The 21292-nt window shown below is 46.7% G+C and overlaps 1 protein-coding gene across 2 annotated transcripts in view; it reads left to right on the top strand.

The window, feature by feature from the left end:
- The window catches only part of ZFYVE26 (zinc finger FYVE-type containing 26), a 269914-nt gene extending 255266 nt beyond the window's left edge, over nt 1-14648 (top strand). The window contains exons 38-41 of one of the 2 annotated variants that reach the window (XM_029598857.1): nt 929-988; nt 2629-2811; nt 4110-4154; nt 12401-14648. In XM_029598857.1, coding sequence (XP_029454717.1) covers nt 929-988; nt 2629-2811; nt 4110-4154; nt 12401-12610 — 498 coding nt within the window. In that variant the 3' untranslated portion in view covers nt 12611-14648. The remainder of the gene's footprint in view (nt 1-928; nt 989-2628; nt 2812-4109; nt 4155-12400) is intronic. The other variant, XM_029598858.1, reaches the window with a different exon arrangement.
- Nucleotides 14649-21292: the final 6644 nt, after the last annotated feature.

Genomic DNA, 21292 nt, shown 5'->3' with positions numbered 1-21292 from the left:
ATTTTTCAAGCAGCATCAAAAGTATGAAAATTCTTTTTGGGAAAAATTGCAAGAATAAATTGCCCTAACCATAATTAATCTACTGCTGCTGAACCTTTGTCATCCAGTGAATCACATCAAGAGCAAACCAGACCTTACTCAATGAGCCACATTTGTTCAACATTAAGTTGTTTCTATTTGATTTCAAAATATTTTCAAAATTCTGTGGTAAGTGTCACAGCGAGGGCCTTGATCCACAGATTGGGGATTGCTGATCTAGGCTTACTGTACTAGGGCTGATAATTCAGAGGACCTTGTAGACTTAAAGTAAAATAATTATTTACTGAGTCTTTTGTTTTGACTATGGCACGTTATCCTTCGTGGATTTGCGCAAATGCTCTTTTAAGACCTTGTTCAAATTCCTATATCCCAGTCAGGAAACGAAAAGTATATTTGCCATAAAGTAACAATACATTTATCATCCTCTGAAGGAAGGAAGGGGTGGAGGAAGAACATGTCAAACAAGTTTTTCAAAACCGAACCCTTGCTTGTACCAGGCCATCTAAAGTAGCTTCCGATGATTTGTACCCAAAGGGAAAGCAGCAGCCTTGTCCCTTAATGTTCTCTCCCCTCCCCCACCACCCATAGGCTGAGGCAAAATGTGCATACACCTAGCTGAGGGACAGCTATTGCCCAGCATCTCTCCTTGAACGCCTGGTCCTGTTGTTCATGTTCCTCCTCACAGGGCGCTGCCTCACTTTTCCTGCGATGGCCTGTGTACTACCCTACAGGCTTAACCACTTGTAGCTGCTTCAGTTATAAGCTGTTCAGCATCCGGCTGTCCTACTGCCACAACACATAAACCAGTCCAGCAGTTGGGAGCTGAAGCAATGATTTTTAATAGGGTTTTGCTATGTTTCTTCATGTGGCATCCTTTTGTATTTTACAGGTCATGCTGGGAGGGAAGAACGTGGTGGATGGTTTTGGCCTTGCCTTCCGTATCATACAGGTGTGAGAAAGGTGCCTTTGCACTACAGAGCTTTGAAATGGTTTTCATTTGTAAGCTAAATTGAATGCAGTGTTTGATCAAGCATGGGGGTGAATCCCCTAGAAATGCCTTGTCTTGCTGATTTAATTGGGGAAGAATGAGTTGGCAGGTTTGGTATTTATATTTGAAGCTCATTTCGCAACAGAGCCATAGTGTTCTTGAGTAATCTTTTATGTACATGACATTGCAGTTATTTTCAGTTTTGTGCAGTGCTTTTTATACAGTGTGTCTCAAAATATTTAACTGTTGGCAGTAGGAAAGTGGAATGTGGACTACCCTGGTAGCTCAGTGGTAGTGCTGTGCTCCCCCATACAGAAGACAGTTTCAATTCCCAGGCTCAGCCTCTGCTCCTTAGGCCCAGGGATGCTTGCACTGCTGTGGAGGAGGTCTCCACTGTTTCACAATGGTGACACTTACTGGCCAGACTCTTGATGCATGTGCGCACTGGGTTCTGGAGGAAGAAGTGATCTGTGGCCGCTGGCCAAGAGCCATCAGCGTAATAGCTGATCTAGCTGAGAGGTTATAGAATAGCAGGAAAAAAAACGCAAGTAATTGTGAATGAAGGCTGCTGATGCTGTTACCCAATAGAAGCTGGTTCTGATAAGCTGGAAGTCTAAAGAAGGAAGAAACTGCTGAGCTAAAAAAAAAAAAAAAAAAGCTGAAATTGGTGAATAAATGTTTAAAACAAAAAGCCATTGTGTCCTGCCCTCTCCTGCTGATATTAGACCATAAGAGTTAGCGTGTTGCAGGAAGGGAGGGATTTAGAAGGGTTAGGGTGTATTTTTGGATAGGGGGTTTGGTGGAAATATTTGGTTTAGTTGTCCTGAACTCTTGTAAGAGGAGGGTGAGGAAGGGGGATAAATCATGATATATATATATATATTTGCTGTTGTAGTGATATGTTGTATTATGTTGTATTTTTTATGTTATGTATTTTGATATGTTATATACTGTCCTGGGTCCATTATGGGAGGAGGGCAATTTATAAATTGAAAAATATAATGTAATTAATATTCACCATGAACTTGATCAGACACATCTTGGTCTCACAGGGTCCTTTACTTGTGGTAGGTAGTTTCTATTTCAGACAGTGCATGTGGAAGTTCCATGGATTTTCATACTTGCAACACACCCTGTTCAGTTGAAGAGCTTAGGCTTAGTCAAGTGCATATTGGGTCAGAAGAAAGAAATGGAAGGGGTTTTGATGAATGACACCTGGAAGATAAAACGAGGAGTGCAAGAGAAGTAATACAGAAGTTGGGGGGAAGGGAAGAAAGAATGAATGAATGAAAACATAGGACTGATAGGTTGAGTGCCTAAGATGACAGCAGAGGAGGTAGATGCTTCCACAGTGAGTGCAGTAATAGATTCAACCAGCTCTGAGAGATAGAGCTTTTCCTTGTAGTAACTGAAGTTCTTGCTTAGTGACTTTGTCTGGAAACATAGAACATGACAACTTAGATCATATGACCCATCCTCTTCTCCTTTATTGTCCCTTACTCTCTCCTTCAGCGATCCTCTGTGCATGTAGGAATAGCCATTTTGGAGTTTGTTTTCTTTGCTAGATTCTTGCACTCATTCTTTCTTTCCCCAAACTCTAGGACTTTCAGCTGGATGCTGCTACTGTTTACAACAAAGCATCCAAACACCTCATGAAACAGCATCACTATAGCGAGATCCAACAGCTGCTGAAATGTGTCTCCGAATCTGGCATTGCTGCTGCAGATGACTGTGATAACATCATCCTTAACTGCATTCAGGAGATTGAGGGCATTCCCTCAGATGTAAGCATCTACTTCCATGATCCTAGAAGGGGCTTCACTCACATTTAACTCCTCGCCTACTCCCCCATTCATCTTAGTTAATGATCTTTTTTTCTGTAGTATTGTCAGAGGACAAAAAATGTATTGCTAAAGATATGTCCTATGCAGTCACTTAATGACGGTCAGGTTTCAGAATTCAGCCCATGCCCTTAAAACAATCAATATGATTCACAAAAGGTGCATAATCAATCTTCAGTCTGAAAGGTGTTAAGTTGAAGCCTACCCCTTCCCAACAGAGCTCTGGTGATCACTATTAATGGACTGTGTACTCTGTAGGGATTTTCAAACAGCTTTTCTCTAATTAGGATCTAGTGCTGGGGTGGCCAACTTCATAAGAACATAAGAAAATGCCATACTGGGTCAGACCAAGGGTCCATCAAGCCCAGCATCCTGTTTCCAACAGTGGCCAATCCAGGCCATAAGAACCTGGCAAGTCCTCAAGACCCCCAACAGGCCAGATTTTCAGTAAACATGAGATAGATTTGCATGCAGATACCTGGTCTGTTTGTGGCTCTTGCAGACCAGAGTTGGTCACCCCTGATTAGTGGAAGAACATAACCCCCTTCCTCATTACTCATTCTCACCACTACACCTTGCCGCCCTGCGTATTCATTCTCACCCCTATCACCACCCTCTCCAGCACCCATTACTCTCACACACTGTCTCTGATGCTCCTGCTCATTCAATCTCTGTGCATCCCTGCCAATTTCAGTTGCACAGAGCTTGTACACTACGCTTCTTGACAATTATCACGAGAACAGTGGGGGAGTTTTCATATTGTGTGGTTCAGCCTTCATGAGAATGCACTTCCTGTAAACCCTGCACAAGCAGAACAGGTGCAAGAATGGGACTGTAACCCAATATAGAGTTGCGACCCTTTGAAAAGCATTACTTTAACATGGTTGTATTGCTGCTAGTTATGTATACTGCACCTGCATCTGTCCCCGTTGTCCTTGCAATTAATTCCCAGGTCTTTCAAGCACCTTCAGTGATCTCATTTTACTGCCTTCAGTCAGGGACTGAAGGATACTCAGGTCTTGCTCTGAGCAGTTGCAGTCCACCTCCTCTCCCTCAGGGCTCCAAAGACAAATGAGACCACTTATCCTCCCCTTCGGGGTGGAGAGCATCACCTCTGCTATCTTCTGAGGCCAACAGCGGTGATGCAGAGCCAGTAAATACCCAATAGCTCAACTATGGGGCATCCTCCAATCATGTCTGTCTGACTATGTACATTTGTTTTGTTTTATTTTACAATGTAGGAGCTAGACAAGCTGATCCAGAGCTTGAGAAGTATTGATAACAAGGTGAGAAATTTAAGACAGTATATTAAGCAGTAGAGCCTAAAATGGGATAAATAGCTTTCCTCCCCCTTGCAGCGGATTGCTGCTTATCTCAAGTTGCCGCTGTTCTCTTTTCATAAAGTACATCACAACAAAATTGTGGTAGGATGAACTTGTACAAAAAGTAAACAAAGTACATTTTACAACAAAATGTACTTAGGTTCTCTGTCTACAATCAGTATTAAATCGGCCATAATTAGTGGATGATGACATCCAATAGTGCCAACATATACTCAGCTTTTGGAGCTTAGAGAAGTCTCTGAGTATACGAAGGAGTTCTATGCATTGTCACTACCATGGGAGCCCCTCACTCTTTCTTTGAGCTATCATACCGATGGATTCCCACTCTCTCTCTTTGTGGCATTTCACTATTTTTGCTGGAAATTACAAGTTTTTATCACCATTACCTTGGCAGCCCTTCAAAAGAGCTTTTCAGTTCTTCAAAAAAAGAAAAGGAAAATCTAAGTTAAAGAAGCTTTTGGTAAGCAGGTATGAGTGCCATATGTCCAGCCAGGTCCACCCTCACCACCTGCTGTTGCTGCCTAGAACTGGACCATGTTTCCAATTGCCCGAGTTGCAATATGATGTCCTTGCAGGCGCTCCAGACCCAAGCCTGGAAGATGGAGGACCTGTGGAAGTCATGTCAGGTAAAGCACCAAAGCCTTGACATGAAGGCAGGCAGCGTAGTCACACTGCCTCCCTGTGTAAGGCATGCATTATCTGTATAATATACTCCTGTTTTGCCTACAGGTCGGTGTAGTTCAACTGCAGAAGCAGGGAGTCAGATTCCATATCTGAACAATTGGTTGTTGATGGACCCCCTCCCTAACAAGTGTGCTGGAGTCCCACCAAGGGACAATTCAACTACTTTAATCCCTGAGATTTGTCAATTTTTCAAAGTCCAAATTAATCCCATTCCAGAGGATCCACTTCATAGGAGCCTGGATCAACTCTTCAGCAGCAAGCCTTCCTGCCAGTTGAGAGAACCAGGAATCTAGTGGTCTTGCAAAGTCTCTTCTGCATTAGGGTCCTATGTCAGTAAGGTTGGCCCTTGTCCTGCTGAGGCATATAACTGCAGGAACCCATATGGTTCCTTTGACTCACCTGAACAGGAGGGTCTTCCAGTGGCCACTCCAGGATCAATTGCTCATACTGCTCTCATCACATATTTGTGATTCCTGTTCATACCCCAGATCAGTCCAGACCCCAGTGGGTTTGCATTCCTACCAGCAGCTGGAGGCAGAGAATCAAAGACTTTGAGGCACTGCTACGTAACTGAGAGTGCCTCCTGCAGTCCCTTAGTATTTCTCTGTTTCCAGAGATGGTAGAGGTGCAAACCTGCAGGCTGAAGTTTAAAAAAAAAATTAGAGAAGAGGAGATGCACCCTGAGGTGTTAGGTTCCTTCATGGGTCATCCCTCAGGTGGAGCCAGGCAAACGGGGGGGAGAGGGGGGTTGGAGATCCCTGGGCAGCTTGACCTGAAATGGGTCCAGGGATCTGACAGCCAGGGGGGTCCTGGCTCCCTCTGCATCTCTGAAGGCTTCTTCCCAGATGAGTGACCAGCAGTAGTAAAGTATCTCTAAGGTTTTTTTTTCTGCCTGTTGGTTTGTTCTTTGCTGAGCTGTTCATCGTTCTGAGTATTTGAAGGTAAAAAAAAGAGAGAAGCAGAGCTGTTTCCTTGCAGGGCAGGGTAGGCCAGAGCTGGGTAAAGAGCGTCGCAGAGACCGTAACTGTCAGCGAACAGCTTGGGGAGTCAGGCACTGTATGGAGCTGCCTTTTCCCTTGCTTTCTTGAGCAGTGAGTTGCAAGCTTGACCTCATATGCGCAAAATGGTGCCAATGGCAGGGTCACACCACGAGAAAGAGTGTTGTTCGTGCGGATTGCCCTGGGGACAGCTTAATTCAGCGACATTATGCCGCGATGGTGGGGAAGGTTCCTTGGGGGGGACTGGGCACAAGACCATGCAATCCCAGGGTCTGACGTTGCAGGGGAACTGGAGGGCCTTCTTTCAGAGGGAACGTGTCAACTAGAGTAGAGCCCGGAGATTTCCCTCCCCCGTTGTTGCCATCCTTCTATCGAGATAGGCATGGGGGGTGGGGGAGGAGATCAGGCTAACCCTGGGCAGATGAGGAGGATGACTTGGGATTTTCCACAGAATTTGTTCTCCTTATGCACAAATCATTCCTTGCCAGGAAGAGTGTGGGAGCTAAACATTCTGCAGGCCTTTAGTCTCGCCCCACTGCAAAGGTGCCGAAGACCACCTTTGGTCGCCTGGGCCTGGATCATCCAGGAGAGCCTGGTGGTTTGGGAGATTCTGACCTGGATGCCCAGGTGATGATCCCGGGATTGTTCCTGGAGTGTATCCTGGGGACCCAGCGGATCCTGATCAGGATCTGGATAAGGACTTTGCAGATCCTGAGGGGTTCCGGTAGCTGAAGGAGATGATACCTGTGTGGTTTGGCTGTTATGTGAGGAGGAATTGAAGCTGCTTATTCCCCATGTCCTACAGGAGCTGGATATTAAACTGGTCCAGGAGGAATCTGACAGTGAAGGGGTGGGATCCGGTCTTGGATGGTCTTCGGGGTCCGCCTTTTGTCTTTCTGCTCCCGAAGAAATTCAAGAAGCTGGTAAACTGGGAATGGGATCTCCCAGAGGTGGGCCTGAAGGTGGCCAGGGCTATGCTGAAGCTGTATCCTCTAATGGAGGAAGTTCTTCAGCTGTTGAAATTTCCCAAAGTGGACGCTTTTTCGGCAGTCACCAAGAAGATGACTATCTCAGTGACTGGGTTGGCAGCCTTAAAGGATGTGCAATATCGTAAGCTAGAGATTCACCTGAAGCGAATGTTTGAGGTCTCCGCTTTGAGTCTATGAGCCGTGATCTGTAGTAGCTGCATGCAGAGGGCGTGTTTGCACTGGGTCCAGAAGGCTCAGGAGAAGTCTTCCGCTGTGACTGGGGATGATAGCCAGGCAGCCCAGGTGGAGGCCAGAATTGCTTATGTGGCAGATGCTCTTTATGACTTAATCTGGTCTTTCCAGCCATGTGGTCGCAGTGCTCTCGGCCCAACATTTGTTGTGGTTGCAGAATTGGTTGGCTGATATGTGATCCAAATCTCAACTCTCTAATCTTCCCTTCAAGGGAAAATTGTTGTTTGGGGAGGATCTGGAACAATTGATCAAGGTACTGGGAGAGTCAAAGGGTCATAAGTTGCTGGAGGACATAAAGACAGCTCAGAAGTCTTTTCCACTTCATTTTCAGGAAGGACGCCAATTTTGTTCCCTGAGGAGTTCTGCGTCTGTGGTGGGGAAGAGACAGAGATCTGGATGGCAGCAGTCCTTTCGAAGGACCTGTAGGAATGCCAGAGACAGCTCCAGCCAGGGGACCGGAGTCAGTAAGACCTCTCAATGAGACCAGCGGGATTCACTTTCTCGATGTGGTGGTTGGAGGCTGTCTGTCGTCGTTTTATGAGGAGTGGACCAGAATTACCTGGAATCAATGAGTCCTAGTAGTAATAAGATGGCTACGCTTTAGAATTTTCTTGCCCTATCAGGGATGCTTTTGTAATATCTTGTGGTGGGGCGAAAGGAAAGCAGCAAGCAATTTGAGCTATGTTGGGGCGTCTTCTGAGCCTGGGCGCGATAGTCCCAGTTCCGAAGATGGAGCAAGGCCATGGTTAGTACTCAATTTTTGTCGTCCCAAAGAAAGAGGATTCTGAAGTTGCAAGCTCAAGTGGAACTGCTACTGAGGATGCCACTAGTGTGGCACATATTAATAGACAGGGGAGAATGGAGAGGCACGCAGTTGCCCAGGAGGCTCAGGAACTTTTTGTCTGAGCAGAGCTACATCTGAAGGGAATAGCCGCTTCGCATGTGTTGAAAGTGGACAATGCGCATGCGGACTATCTCAGCTGGCAACATTTGGACCCGGGAGAATGGGAGCTATTGGGAGAAGCCTTCCATCTTATCCAATCCAGTTGGGGCAGTCCAAGCCTGAATCCGATGGCATCCAGGCACAATGCCAAAGTGACGAGGTTCTTCAGTCGCAAGCGGAAGGTCAGAGCTGAGGGCATAGGTGCTCTGGTTCTTCCGTGGTCTGCAGGGATTATTCTCTGTGCCCCACCCCCAGGGGTCTCTAATAGACTGGGTGTTACGACACATCGAGAGCCATCTGGGTCGAGTGGTGCTAGTCGTGCCGGAGTAGCAGTGGCATCACTGGTTAGCGGATCTGGTTCAGCTCGCAGTGGACAGACCCCTGAGGTTGGCCCATCTACAGAGACTGTTAAGACAAGGTTCTGTTTTCTCAGATTGAGTGCATCATATTCTGTCTTGCAGCCTGGCTTTTGAAAGGAGACTTTTGGGATTGAAAGGTTACTCGGAACCAGTGATTTCCACTTTGCTTCAGGCTACGAGGCCAGCCATGTCTGTGGCGTATGTCTGGGTGTAGAGAGTGTTTGACAACTGGTATGAGGAGGAAGGCCTTGACGTGTTGTGGGTGGATATTCCACAAGTGTTGACCTTTCTGCAACAGGGCCTTTCCAAAGGCTTGGCTTAAAATTCTCTGCAGGTTCAGGTGGCAGCTTTAAGTTGTCTCAGAGGCAAGCTCCGAGGGAGGTCATTGGCTTTGCATCCGGATGTGGTGAGGTTTCTGAAGTGGGTCAAGCATCTGCGTCTGCTCGTGTGTAGGTTGTCTGGCGTGGAGTCTAAATTTAGTCTTGCGGGTGCTTTGTGGACCTCTCTTTGAGCAGTTGAGGAAGGCCTCATTGAAGGACCTCACACTGAAGGTAGTTTTTCTGGTGGTGAATTGTTCAGCTCAAAGAATTTCGGAGTTGCAGGCTTTGTCCTGTAGGGAGCCTTTTCTGAGAATCTTAGACGAGGGAGTGTCGTTGTGTACTGTTCCTTCATTCCTTCCTAAGGTGGTTTCTTCCATCTGAAACAAATGGTAAAGTTCCCTGCTTTCCTGAATTGGTCCATCGAATTGTCTGAGTCCAGGGACCTCCATCTCTTGGATGTTCATTGGGTGCTGTTGTGTTATTTAAAAGTCACCAACAGTTTTTGGCAATTGGATCATTTGTTTGTGTTATTTAGAGGTGCAAAAAAAGGTTGCAAGGCCTCCAAGGCCACAATAGCACATTGGCAGAAGGAAGCAATTGTGTCTGCCTACATTTGCAAAGGAAGGAATTTCAAATGGATTACATGCACATGCTACTAGGGTGCAGGAGGCTTCTTGGGCTGAGTGTCAGTTGGTTTTGCTGCAGGAGAGTTGTAGAGCAGCAATGTCATCTTTACACACTTTTTCTCACTATTACTGGTTGGACATTCAGGCTCCAGGTGAAGCAACTTTTGGCAAAAGCCCAGTATATAGGGTTGCTTTGGTACATCCCACATGTCTGGACTGATCTGGGATACTAACAAAAAAGAAAATACCTGTTAATTTTTGTTCCTGAAGTACAACAGATCAGTCCAGAAACCCATCCCTCTGTATTTTTTACTCAAGATCTTTGCAGCAAGTCAGTTTTATGTCACACTTTCAGGGAAGAACAGTCAGGTTGTACATATTTAGAGCCTTCAGAAGATAGCTTGGCTGTTTAGTTCTACCTTGGGCTTGTTAGTGGTTATGCTATCTTTCGAGTTAAGCTTTTTTCCCTCATTTACTCAATAGTTGGGATGGTTAGCTAATCTGGCTTTGGTACAGGTCAATACTGAGGGACTACAGGTGCCACCTTCACTTATGTAGCAGTGCTTCAAAGTCTTTGGTTCTCTGCCTTCATCTGCTGGTAGGGATGCAAAATCCACTTGTCTGGACTGATTGGTGGTACTTCAGGAATGAAAATTAGCAGGTAAGAATCCATTTTCCTTTCCTGAGATATGGTTCTCTCTGCAGTGTAACAAAAACCTGGAAGCTCTGACTTTAGTTTTTCTGCTACATATCCCAGTGCATCAAGTGGTGCTGTCCACAATGCTTTCAACAGAGGTTAGGGAATGCACATCAGTGCTTTGGGGACCCAAACAATGTGGTCTAAAGCAGAAAGTATTCTGCACATTCAGCCTTCTGGAACTATGGACCTTCCACTATGCATTAACTTTCTCCTGCCTGCTTTCTGATGAGAGACTTTTGATCCAGATAAAATCAGGTGGCCACATTTTATGTACAAAAAAAAAGCAAGGAAGCATTGGTCTTCCTTTCTCTGTAGAGAGGTCCCACAGTGCTGTTTGTGGGTGTGTCATCACAGATTTTTACTTTCAGGTGACCAAAATACACTGGGGGAATAGCTCAGCAGAGTCCTGTGGCCTTAGGAGTAGTCCCTATAGCAGATGATCACAAACGACTTGTTCCTCTATTAAGAAACCCCAGTGATTGATCTCATGTCGGATGACAACTGGAAGGTTAGTTGGCTTGTCTGAGTCAGAGCAGTAACATTTTTGTTTCAGATATTTTCATGCTAAACTGCAGCATCTGTCTGCTCTACACATGCTTTCTAATTGTACTCATTGCCAGGACTGGCCAGAAGATTCTACAGGACAGGGTGAGGGTTATTCTTACAGCCCGTTTGGCCACCTCAGTTATGGCATTCTTTACCTCCTTAGTTTCAGTTCAGACCCCAAGTCTGCTGGTGGCGTCTCACTCATCACCCTGGGAGACGGAAAACTCTGCCACCCAAATCTTTCAACCTTGGCTGTCATAGTCTGGATGTTGGGCACACAATATTCTCCTTACTTCTTCTGATGCTGTGAAGGACATTCTAATCTCAGCTAGAACATGTTCCACCAGGAAGTCCTACAGTTTTACGTGAACCTGCATGGGTGGAGAAGGGTCATTTGGACCTCTTCTCTTGTGGTGTGAGAGACCACTTTCAATCTCTCTTCTTCCTCTCATCAAGCCTCAGCCCTTCTTTAGTCATGCTGTATCTCAGGGCAACTGAGATGCACTTACCCTAAGTTTCTTCTGAAAGGGGTATCTGCATTCCTTATTAATCAAATGATGTGCAGTCTCTCTTCTTTCTAAGACCGCTTACACAAGGGAAAATGGGCTCTTCAGCTCTTTGACTGTAAAAGTGCCCTAACCTATTACTTACAGAGGACTCAATCGTCCTATCTAGATTCTCTCAACTGTTTGTGTCCTTTAATCCCAAGTGTGTGGTGGCGGGGAGGGGGGCAGTAATTAAAAGAATTCTAATTGGCTAGTGACCCTTATAATGCACCACTACATGCTGACTGGCTTCTAGATTACAGACACTATCAAGGCTTATTAATTGACAGCCAAGGCTTCTTTTGAAGACACATGAAAAGCTGCTATTTGGTCATCAGGTCATCCTACAACAGTCTGGACAGTACCTTTTGGACAAGAAGATCTATGGAGCCTGTTTACCCAACAATCTACTGTCCACTGGTGAGGTTAAGTTGTCAATAGCTCCACATCGCAGCCTTCAGCTTGGGACTCCCCATGGTTTATGGCTGATTTCATTCTGCTCTTTGGCAGAAAAAGCAAAGTTATTTACCTGTAATGATGGTTTCTATATAGGCAGCAGGATCCAATCAGCCATACATTTATTACCCTTTCCCTCCCTGGACAATAGACTTAAGCTTAAACTTAAGCTCTGAAAGAGACGGAGGAACGTATGAGACAGCCACTGCCTGTGGGAATTCTCGTGGATGTTCAAAGACTTCTGGGTCTGTGTTGGCACTGTTGGATGACATCTACTTGTTACGACATTTATCCTGCTGTTTACAGAAAAGCCCTATTATACAAGTAAGCAACTTTACTTTATTATATTACCCTCTGCATTCCTTAGTGTGTGACCATGGGCAAGTCGCTTACCATGCCTGTGTTCAAAATCCTAAACTATTAGTGTTAAAGGCAGTTACTTTGTATTTATATTGGTACAGTTTGCAAGATAAAATATCAATATAAATTGCAAACTGTTTAAAGGGTCCTTGTTCTTTTTGGCCCAGAACTTTTCTGTGGCCTCTAATTCAATCTGAACTAGCCTCTGATGGGGTTATGGTGCTATGATCCCTCATTTGCAATAACCTGTATGTATTCCCCATTTTTTTTGTAGTACTACTTGCCTCCCCCCAACCAGCCATGCCTCTTTAAAACATGTTAAAAACCAGTGGAGCAAATTCACCCACTGTGTCCTGCGATGAGGCTAAAAGGAGCATCTTGATGATCTACCTTGTCTTCTTGTATGCTAACACTATTCTGTGGTTTCTCTAGATCAAGGCTTGCCTGGCATGCAGTCGGCTGCGCTCTGCCTACCTGATTTCGGTGAAGCTAGAGCAGGAGCGAGCTGTGCAACTGGTGCAGGATGTGCTGCAAGCTGCCACGGAGCAGGGGGATGAGATTATCCGTCAGATATGTTCCAAATGGCTTTCAGAGCACCAGACGCAGTCCAAAGCTGGGCACACCCAGAGTTCAAGGAAATAAGATTTACAACCAGGGCAGGGTGAAGAGCTCCATAACCAGCAGTGGTGACAAGAAGACAGGCACTGTTGAAGGGACTTGTATAGTCTTCATGCCAGGATTGCTTTCCTTCTGCATAAGAGCCACATGATTCATGAACCAGTCTACCTCAGCAGGGAAGGGAAGTTAAGATCTCCATAAAGGAAAATACTTATTATGGCTGGAAGTTGATATCTAACATTTAAAAGTTATTAGATTTCCTACAACTGTTTTCCTATCAAAAACAGTGATATCTTCCACATCCCTCCTGGATCCTACCCCTGTTAATAGATCTTGGAATTTCTGATTTCAGCTGTAAGACTTTGTGATTTTTTTTTTTTTAACCAAGCAAATAATTTGTGTAAGAATTTATGGGTGGGGGAGGTTTAAATGAAGGACATGCACATTTAATTAAACAACTGTTTAGCATCCTCCCAGTTACAGATTTTTTAGATAAATGAGCACATCTTAAATTATATATCATAAAACAGTTATGTGGGCTTAGGTTATGAGAGCAGGTGTCAGTCCAAGTCTAGTACAGCAACAAGGATTTGGCCTAGGCATAGAAAAGTCTGAATGTACTTATGCACTTTTTACTGCATGAAATAAACAGCAGTACTATGGAGGCACGCTGAAGCTAAAAAGGGAACAGATTAGCACACTGTCTGACCAGTAGAGGTATGAAAAAGTTAAACAAGAGCAAATTACTCCAGCTTAGAGCAGACTATCCCCTAACCAGTCCCAACTACCACTATTGCAGTATGAAAACAAAAGCCACAAGCTAACTAGCTTCAGTAGCTTGCCCTTTAAGGAGCTCAAAACATTTGCAGACAAGTGAGATTATTTAGTATAATTGATCACATGCGATGAACATAACTTACATTTTAAATGTGTGAAACTAGGTTATCTGTTCTAAGGCTAGAGGAATGCACTGCATGCGGCAGACTGGAAAATATTTTCCTGTTGTAATTAGAATTGAGAGGAGGGTGGAAGGATGCTGCTGGCTTTCTAGAGCATGACTGTTCAACTCTATCCTACTGTGGGAAACTGGAAGCAGGAGATATAGATCTGCCTCATGTAGTATTTTGCACCTTAAAGGTTATCAGCTCAAAGGGATCAATTGAGACTTTCTACTCTGTCTATCCTTTACATGGAAGTGTTCTATATTCCCAAAAGGTTGGCAGATATAACCTCCAATACCAAACGGTTTAAATCTGCTTCAATTACAGCCCTTGCACTGTAAGAAAGAGGATGTTTCCCCTTTCATAAATGGTTAGTGGGCTAGCACTGTGCTGATTTGAAGTTTAATGCAGCAGTTGATGTATAATAAATGCACTATTTGTGCTGTGTTAAATTTTATACTGCCCAAGTGGGTCAGGCTGGGAAACAGATTGAGATACAAATTGAAGACATTTTTACAAGCAAAAAAGACAGGTCCATCGTGTAAGCCCAAATGTCACACTATCTAATGCTCCCCAAGCCCACATGGGCAGGAGCAGTGAAATGACTGGCAACCTCTTATTGAATCAACCATGGACTTCTAGTATTTTCAGCAATGATCATGCAATTCACTTTGCTATACAACCAGCTTTGTAACACACAGGGTTCATTAATGAGGCATATGAAAGCTGGTTTTAGCTTCTGAACTAAAGGAAGTTTTTCGTTAAAGCTGCCAATGACCAGCCAACTGCCAGCTAGGTGGAGCTATTTATCCGCTTGTGTTTTTAATATAGAACAAAGATACCCTTTACCCTTTTATATGGTTTATACTGCATATTAGTATTTGCACTTTATACTGAATTGATACAATTTGTATAATTTTTCAATTTACCATAATCTTTTAGTACTAACAAGAACAATGCTGAAGTTATGCTGAATTCTACCAAGTTACTTTAGTGCAGGTAACACTAGATTTAGAAATGACTACATGTAAAAAAGTATAGTTAACTACTCCTAAGTCTGTTTCACCTGTGGAATTCTTTGTTTAGGGTAGATAAATAAAATGTTATCAGTATTAGTTCAACTTCTGTTAGCTTGGACTTTACTAAAAATGAGGTACTTGATGGAATGCTAACTGGTTTTTTTTTTAATTAGGGAGGGGAGAAATTAAAAAGTGCAGCTGGGAACTGCCCATTCCTTGTACGTACCTGGATCAGACCAGACTCCTGGGTTTATGCATCCATGCCAGCAGATGGAGACAGAGAAAGTTTAACTGACACTGTTTTATAATCACTGGTGCCACCTGCAGTTCCCTGTATTTCTCTGTCTCTAGCATAGGGTGGCTGATGCATACACTTGCAGTTTGTCTTGTTTTCTCCTTTTTTTTTCCCCTCTTAGGAGCCTTTCTCCCAGGGGTAGAGTTCCCATAGGGAAACCCTCCCTGTTTGGTTGAGGTGGACGAGCTGGAGGTCAGTGACTTTTTTGTATGCTCGTTCCAGTGTGATCCGTGGGATGCAAATCTGGTGGTCCAGATCCCCTCCCCTTCACAAGGCCACCTAGGCGGCTTTTTGGGCTCTGGTCAGCTGCTTTTCAGGGCTCTCTCTCCTTTTTTCCTTCAGGCTGGGCTGAAGCTGGCCAGCTCCCCTCAGCCTTAGGAGAGGAGAGTTCCTGTTTCCTTAGTAAAGTTTATAAAAAGAAAGAAAGAGAAAGAAATGAAGTCCGGAGCAGAGCAGGAAGCAGCTGGAGCTGAGCGGTGAGTTCTCTGGGTTCTACTGGGCAGCCTCTTTGTTGGGGAGTGTTTTTTGTGGCGGATCCCGGGCCAACCCCGTGATGGTTCAGAGCCAGGCCTGCCACGCATGTGGCGCGGTTTCTTCGCGCTTCAGCAGACTCTCTTTATGCTGCGTGTATTTCTGGCAGTAAAGGGTAGTCTTTCCTCCCTCCCCCCCCCCCCACCCGCCCGCCTCTACTGCACCTGTTGCTTCTACTGAGGAAAGTTTCTCTCGGGCTGGGCCCTCGGGCTGTGACAGCTCAGGAATGGTGGCCACCTTAGCTTCTCCTGCAGGCCTGTCTGTGCCATTAGAGGGGTTCCCCCCCTGTGACTTTCCCCAGTTCACCTGTAGAGGGGCAGGGGAGCACACAGGAGAGGTTCTGTCTAGCATTTTTTCACAGTCGGGGAGCAGCAGGCCTGCAGTATGGGCCCCCCCACGGGTTTTCCCCAGAGTTTGTTTTATTGCTTCATCACGCCTTTTTGGCACAGCAGGAGGGTCTGGGGCTTCAGCAAGTAGAGCTGCCCCCTCGCCCTACATCCCGACTCCGGTGGCTGGCACTGTTCGATGCAGGGGCTATGTTTGTCCCCAGGGGTTCAGCATCTGTTGTGGCCCCGGAGTGGCTGCGTTAGCCATGGTTTGCTGATCTGATCAATTTGGCAGTGGACGGGCCGCTGCGGTTCAGCCATCTTCCTCTCCTGCTTCATCAGAGTTCCATGTTTTTGGATCAGGCAGTTCCCTATACGTACCCGGATCAGCCCAGACTCCTGGGTTTTACCTCCCCTCCAGCAGGCGGAGACAGAGAAATATTTTGTGGACTCTGTCAGTATTCTTCTGTCGCCAGCAGGTGGACGAGGTGCTTTCCTTGAGTCTGGTGGTTTCTGTCAGGATTTAGGATTTTGGTTTGCAAATTTAATAGTCCTTATTGTTAGAAAAAGGTCAGGTTTTGGTCTTTAGGCTAGTTTCCCCTTTTCCAGCCTCCCAGGGGGTTGTCAGGTCCTGGTGGGGCCATCCTCCCTGGTAATAGAGGCTTCGGAGCAGAGGGTTGAGGACCCTGTAACTGCCTACTGAGGGTGATCCTGGAGGACTCGGGCTCTCACCTTCAGTCAGACCTTTCACAGGTTACAAAAAAAAAAAAAAAAAAAGGGGGGTACTATTTGTTTTTAAATTCTGCTCTGCTGGCCTAGCCTTCTCTGCACGGGTTTGTGGCATGCGATCGGCTTCAGACCGTGGACAGCTCCTGATTGTGTAATTGTTTTGTTTTTCGCCGCTCCTCTCTCCTGACAGGCTAAATTTAGGCCGCTGTTCATGCTGCGTAGTGTGGCATGTGCTGTGTGTGGCAGCACGCATGCGCGACTCTCCCGTGCCGGCATTTGCACAGGGTGTTTGTCGGGAGGAGGGGGGTCGCTGCACCGGCGAAATCGAGGGGCAGTGACTCAGGATCACGTCGGGGGGCTGGGGTCCTGGTTTTGTCATGGCAGGCCCCAGATCCGTTCCTGCTCAGCGCGGGAACAGAGGCCATTTTGAGGACTTTGAGAGCAGGAGAGAGCTGCTATGGGGGAAGGGCTTCCCCCCTCCCCCGTGGTCTCCGCGGCCTAGTTCGCCTGGGGGGGGGCCGGCTTGGATGGGGCTGCGGAGGATTCTGTAGGGGATGATGAGGGGGACAACTCCGAAGTGTCGTCTTCATCGTTCACCTCTGATTTTTGTGCTTTTAACGCACAAGGCTTTCAAGGCTCACAAAGCTGTTAAGTCTCAGGAGCCCAAGGCAGCTCGCAAGGCAACCACGTCAGCAGGGCTCGGGGATGGGTCCTCTTTGGCCCGAAAGTGGGTTCAGGCGCTGAAGTCCAGTAGAGCGCCGAAGAAGAAGTGTCCGCTTCGGTCCGGGGTACAGCAACTCTTCGGATCAGTCGGATGAGGGGGGAGTCTCCGCTACAGGCTCCTGATCAGGGTCCGGAGGGGGATCCGGATACCCAGCCCCCAACCAACCAAACACATGGGCTCGCCTCCAGTGAGGGTGATGACCCCAAGGTGGTTCAATTGTTCCGGAAAGATGAATTGGGACCCCCTCTCTTGGTCATACTGGAGGAACTGGAAATTGAGATCCCTCAGGAAGGTTCTAGGTTTGGTGCTACTATGGATCTGGCGATGCTGGGACTCCTAGGTCAGGCATGGTCTTTCCCATTCCACTTATCAGTGTCTGACCTTTTATTTAAGGAGTGGGACACTCCTGATCTGGGTTTGAAGGTAAGTTGGGCTATGGATAAGTTGTACCCGCTCCCAGAGGACTCGCTGGATCTTCTCGGTGCCAAAGGTGGACGCTGCTGTCTCAGCAGTGACGAAGAAGTCGACTATCCCAGTGACGGGAGCCACAGCCTTGAAGGACTTGCAGGACTGCAAGTTGGAGGTCCAACTCAAGAAGATTTTCAAGATGTCAGCCTCTGAATCTGGGCCGTCATCTGCAGCAGTTTCGCACAGCGGGCCAGACTATTGGAGGCCGCAGTGGCTTACAGTGCGGATGCGCTTTATGATCTTTTGCAGACCTATGGGAGGACGATGGTCTCAGCACGTCGACTCCTATGGTTGCAGAATTGGTCAGCGGATGTGTCCTCCAAAGCGCATTTGAGTTCTCTACCCTTCAAGGGGAGAGTGCTGTTCGGGCAGCAGTTGGAGGATATGATAAAGTCGCTGGAGGAGAACAAGGTCCACAAGTTGCGGAGGACAGGCCAAGGACGAGAGGCTCTTTTCCTCAGCGGACAAGATTTCGGGGAAATCAATGTTTTCGCTCCTCCCGGTCCACTGGTTCGTCTTTTCGTCAGGGGCAAAGCTGCCAAAATTCGTGGAACCAGTCCTTTCGGGGCCAGCGGCCCTCCAGGGAAGGAGCCCCCCAGTCTCATGGGGGTCCCAAGTCCTCTCGAAGTATGGCCGGTTCACTCCTCTGTTCCAAGAATTGGGGGCATGCTGTCCCCAATACAGTGGGCCACTGTAACATTGGATCAGTGGGTCCTAAGCATAATCTAACACGGCTACACTTTAGATTTTGCACATCTGATCCACAACCACTACATGGTTTCCCCATGCTCTTACTGTCAAAAGCGGCGAGCGGTACAAGACACCCTGCAATGCTTACAGGATCTTGGCGCCATCGTTCCGGTTCCTACAGGAGAACTCAGGCGCAGGCGTTAATCTATTTCGTTGTGCCGAAAAAGGAAGGCACGTTTCGCCCTATTCTTGATTTGAAGAAGGTCATTCGGACACTGAAGGTGCCTCATTTTCGGATGGAAACTCTGCGCTCGGTTATAGCATCCGTGCACAAGGGAGAGTTTCTAGCATCATTGGACCTGACAGAAGCTTACTTGCACATACCCATACATCTGGATCATCAGAAATACATACGGTTCGTGATCCTCTGACAACATTTCCAATTTTGTGCACTTCCGTTTGGCCTAGCAACGGCGCCCAGGGTTTTCACCAGGGTGATGGTGGTAGTAGCAGCGGCCCTGCGGCAAGAGGGCATACTGGTGCATCCCTACCTGGATGATTGCCTGATTCGCACAAAGTCGGAAGACCTATGCGGGGGGAAGGCGGTCCAGAGCGTGCTGCAGCGGTTGACCTCCTTAGGCTGGGTGGTCAATCCCGACAAGACCGGGAAAGTGGACAAAGCCATGGGGCCTGATGGGATTCATCCAAGGATATTGAGGGAGCTCAGAGATGTTCTGGCGGGTCCGCTGTGTGACCTGTTCAATAGATCCCTAGAAACGGGAGTGGTGCCAAGTGATTGGAGAAGAGCGGTGGTGGTCCCGCTTCACAAGAGTGGGAACAGGGAGGAGGCTGGCAACTACAGACCGGTTAGCCTCACTTCGGTGGTGGGAAAAGTAATGGAGTCACTGCTGAAAGAGAGAATAGTGAACTATCTACAGTCCGGAGAATTGATGGACCAGAGGCAACATGGATTCACCAGGGGAAGATCCTGTCAAACAAATCTGATTGACTTTTTTGACTGGGTAACCAAGGAATTGGATCAAGGAAGAGCACTCGATATCATATACTTGGATTTCAGCAAAGCTTTTGATACGGTTCCGCACAGGAGACTGGTGAATAAAACGAGAAGCTTAGGAGTGAGTGCCGAGGTGGTGACCTGGATTGCAAATTGGTTGGCGGACAGAAGACAATGTGTGATGGTAAATGGAACCTTCTCTGAAGAGAGAGCGGTTTTAAGTGGTGTACCGCAAGGATCGGTGTTGGGACCGGTCCTGTTCAATATCTTTGTGAGCGACATTGCGGACGGGATAGAAGGTAAGGTTTGTCTTTTTGCGGATGACACTAAGATCTGCAACAGAGTGGACACGCCGGAAGGAGTGGAGAGAATGAGACGGGATCTAAGGAAACTGGAAGAGTGGTCGAAGATATGGCAGCTGAGATTCAATGCCAAGAAGTGCACAGTCATGCATAGGGGAGTGGAAATCCGAATGAACTGTATTCGATGGGGGGGGGAAAGGCTGATGTGCACGGAGCAGGAGAGGGACCTTGGGGTGATAGTGTCTAATGATATGAAGTCTGCAAAACAATGCGACAAGGCGATAGCAAAAGCCAGAAGAATGCTGGGCTGCATAGAGAGAGGAATATCGAGTAAGAAAAGGGAAGTGATTATTCCCTTGTACAGGTCCTTGGTGAGGCCTCACCTGGAGTACTGTGTTCAGTTCTGGAGACCGAATCTACAAAAAGACAAAGACAAGATGGAAGCGGTACAGAGAAGGGCGACCAGGAAGGTGGAGGATCTTCATCGGATGACGTACGAGGAGAGATTGAAGAATCTAAATATGTACACCCTGGAGGAAAGGAGGAGCAGAGGTGATATGATACAGACTTTCAGATACTTGAAAGGTTTTAATGATCCAAAGGCAACGACAAACCTTTACCATAAGAAAAAAATCAGCAGAACCAAGGGTCACGATTTGAAGCTCCAGGGAGGAAGATTCAGAACCAATGTCAGGAAGTATTTCTTCACGGAGAGGGTGGTGGATGCCTGGAATGCCCTTCCGGAGGAAGTGGTGAAGACCACAACTGTGAAGGACTTCAAAGGAGCGTGGGATAAACACTGTGGATCCATAAAGTCAAGAGGCCGCCAATGAAGAGTGGGTGACTCGCCAGAATGATGGCTACTGCCTGGAGACAATACCTTTATTCAATAAACATACACATGGTTACTGTGACTCCAACATCGCTCTAAGCTTCAACAGCAAGAGGAAATGTGGAAAAAAGGATTTGCACTCACAAAGACGGGAGTAGCTGGCTTGTTACGGCGGTTACTACCCCAAACCAAATAAGCCTGATACTTCACTTTCAATGCATATCCAGCATAGTTCTCTGCTTCAACGGCAGGGGAGAAGAAAAACTGATACTTCACACATCCAGCAGAGCTCTCCGCTTCAACGGCAGGGGAGAAGAAAAAAAAAAAGGTTCGCACTCACAAAGCGGGGAGTAGCTGGCTTGTTACGGCGGTTACTACCCCAAACCAAATGTGCCTGATATTTCACTTTCGATGCATATCCAGCATAGCTCTCTGCTTCAACGGCAGGGGAGAAGAAAAACTGATACTTCACGCATATCCAGCATAGCTTCAACGGCAGGGGAGAAGAAAAAAGGATTCGCACTCACAAAGCGGGGAGTAGCTGGCTTGTTACGGCGGTTACTACCCCAAACCAAATGTGCCTGATACTTCACTTTCGATGCATATCCAGCATAGCTCTCTGCTTCAACGGCAGGGGAGAAGAAAAACAACCAATAAGGGCTGTATAACATAGTCTGGGAAAAAACAAATGAGCATGGGTGTAGCTTGCTTATTGCGGCGGTTACTACCCCTACTAAATCAAGCTAGATATTTCACTTAGATGCAGCTCCATCACTGCTCTCTACATTAATGGTGGGGGAGGAAGGGAAATAGAACCAAGAGCTAAGAGAAATA

This window comes from Rhinatrema bivittatum, chromosome 4 (assembly GCF_901001135.1).
Source record: "Rhinatrema bivittatum chromosome 4, aRhiBiv1.1, whole genome shotgun sequence".
NCBI classification, from domain to species: Eukaryota; Metazoa; Chordata; class Amphibia; order Gymnophiona; family Rhinatrematidae; genus Rhinatrema; species Rhinatrema bivittatum.
The sequence above is the reverse complement of the archived record's forward strand: the minus strand, read 5'-3'. Positions and strand labels throughout refer to the sequence as shown.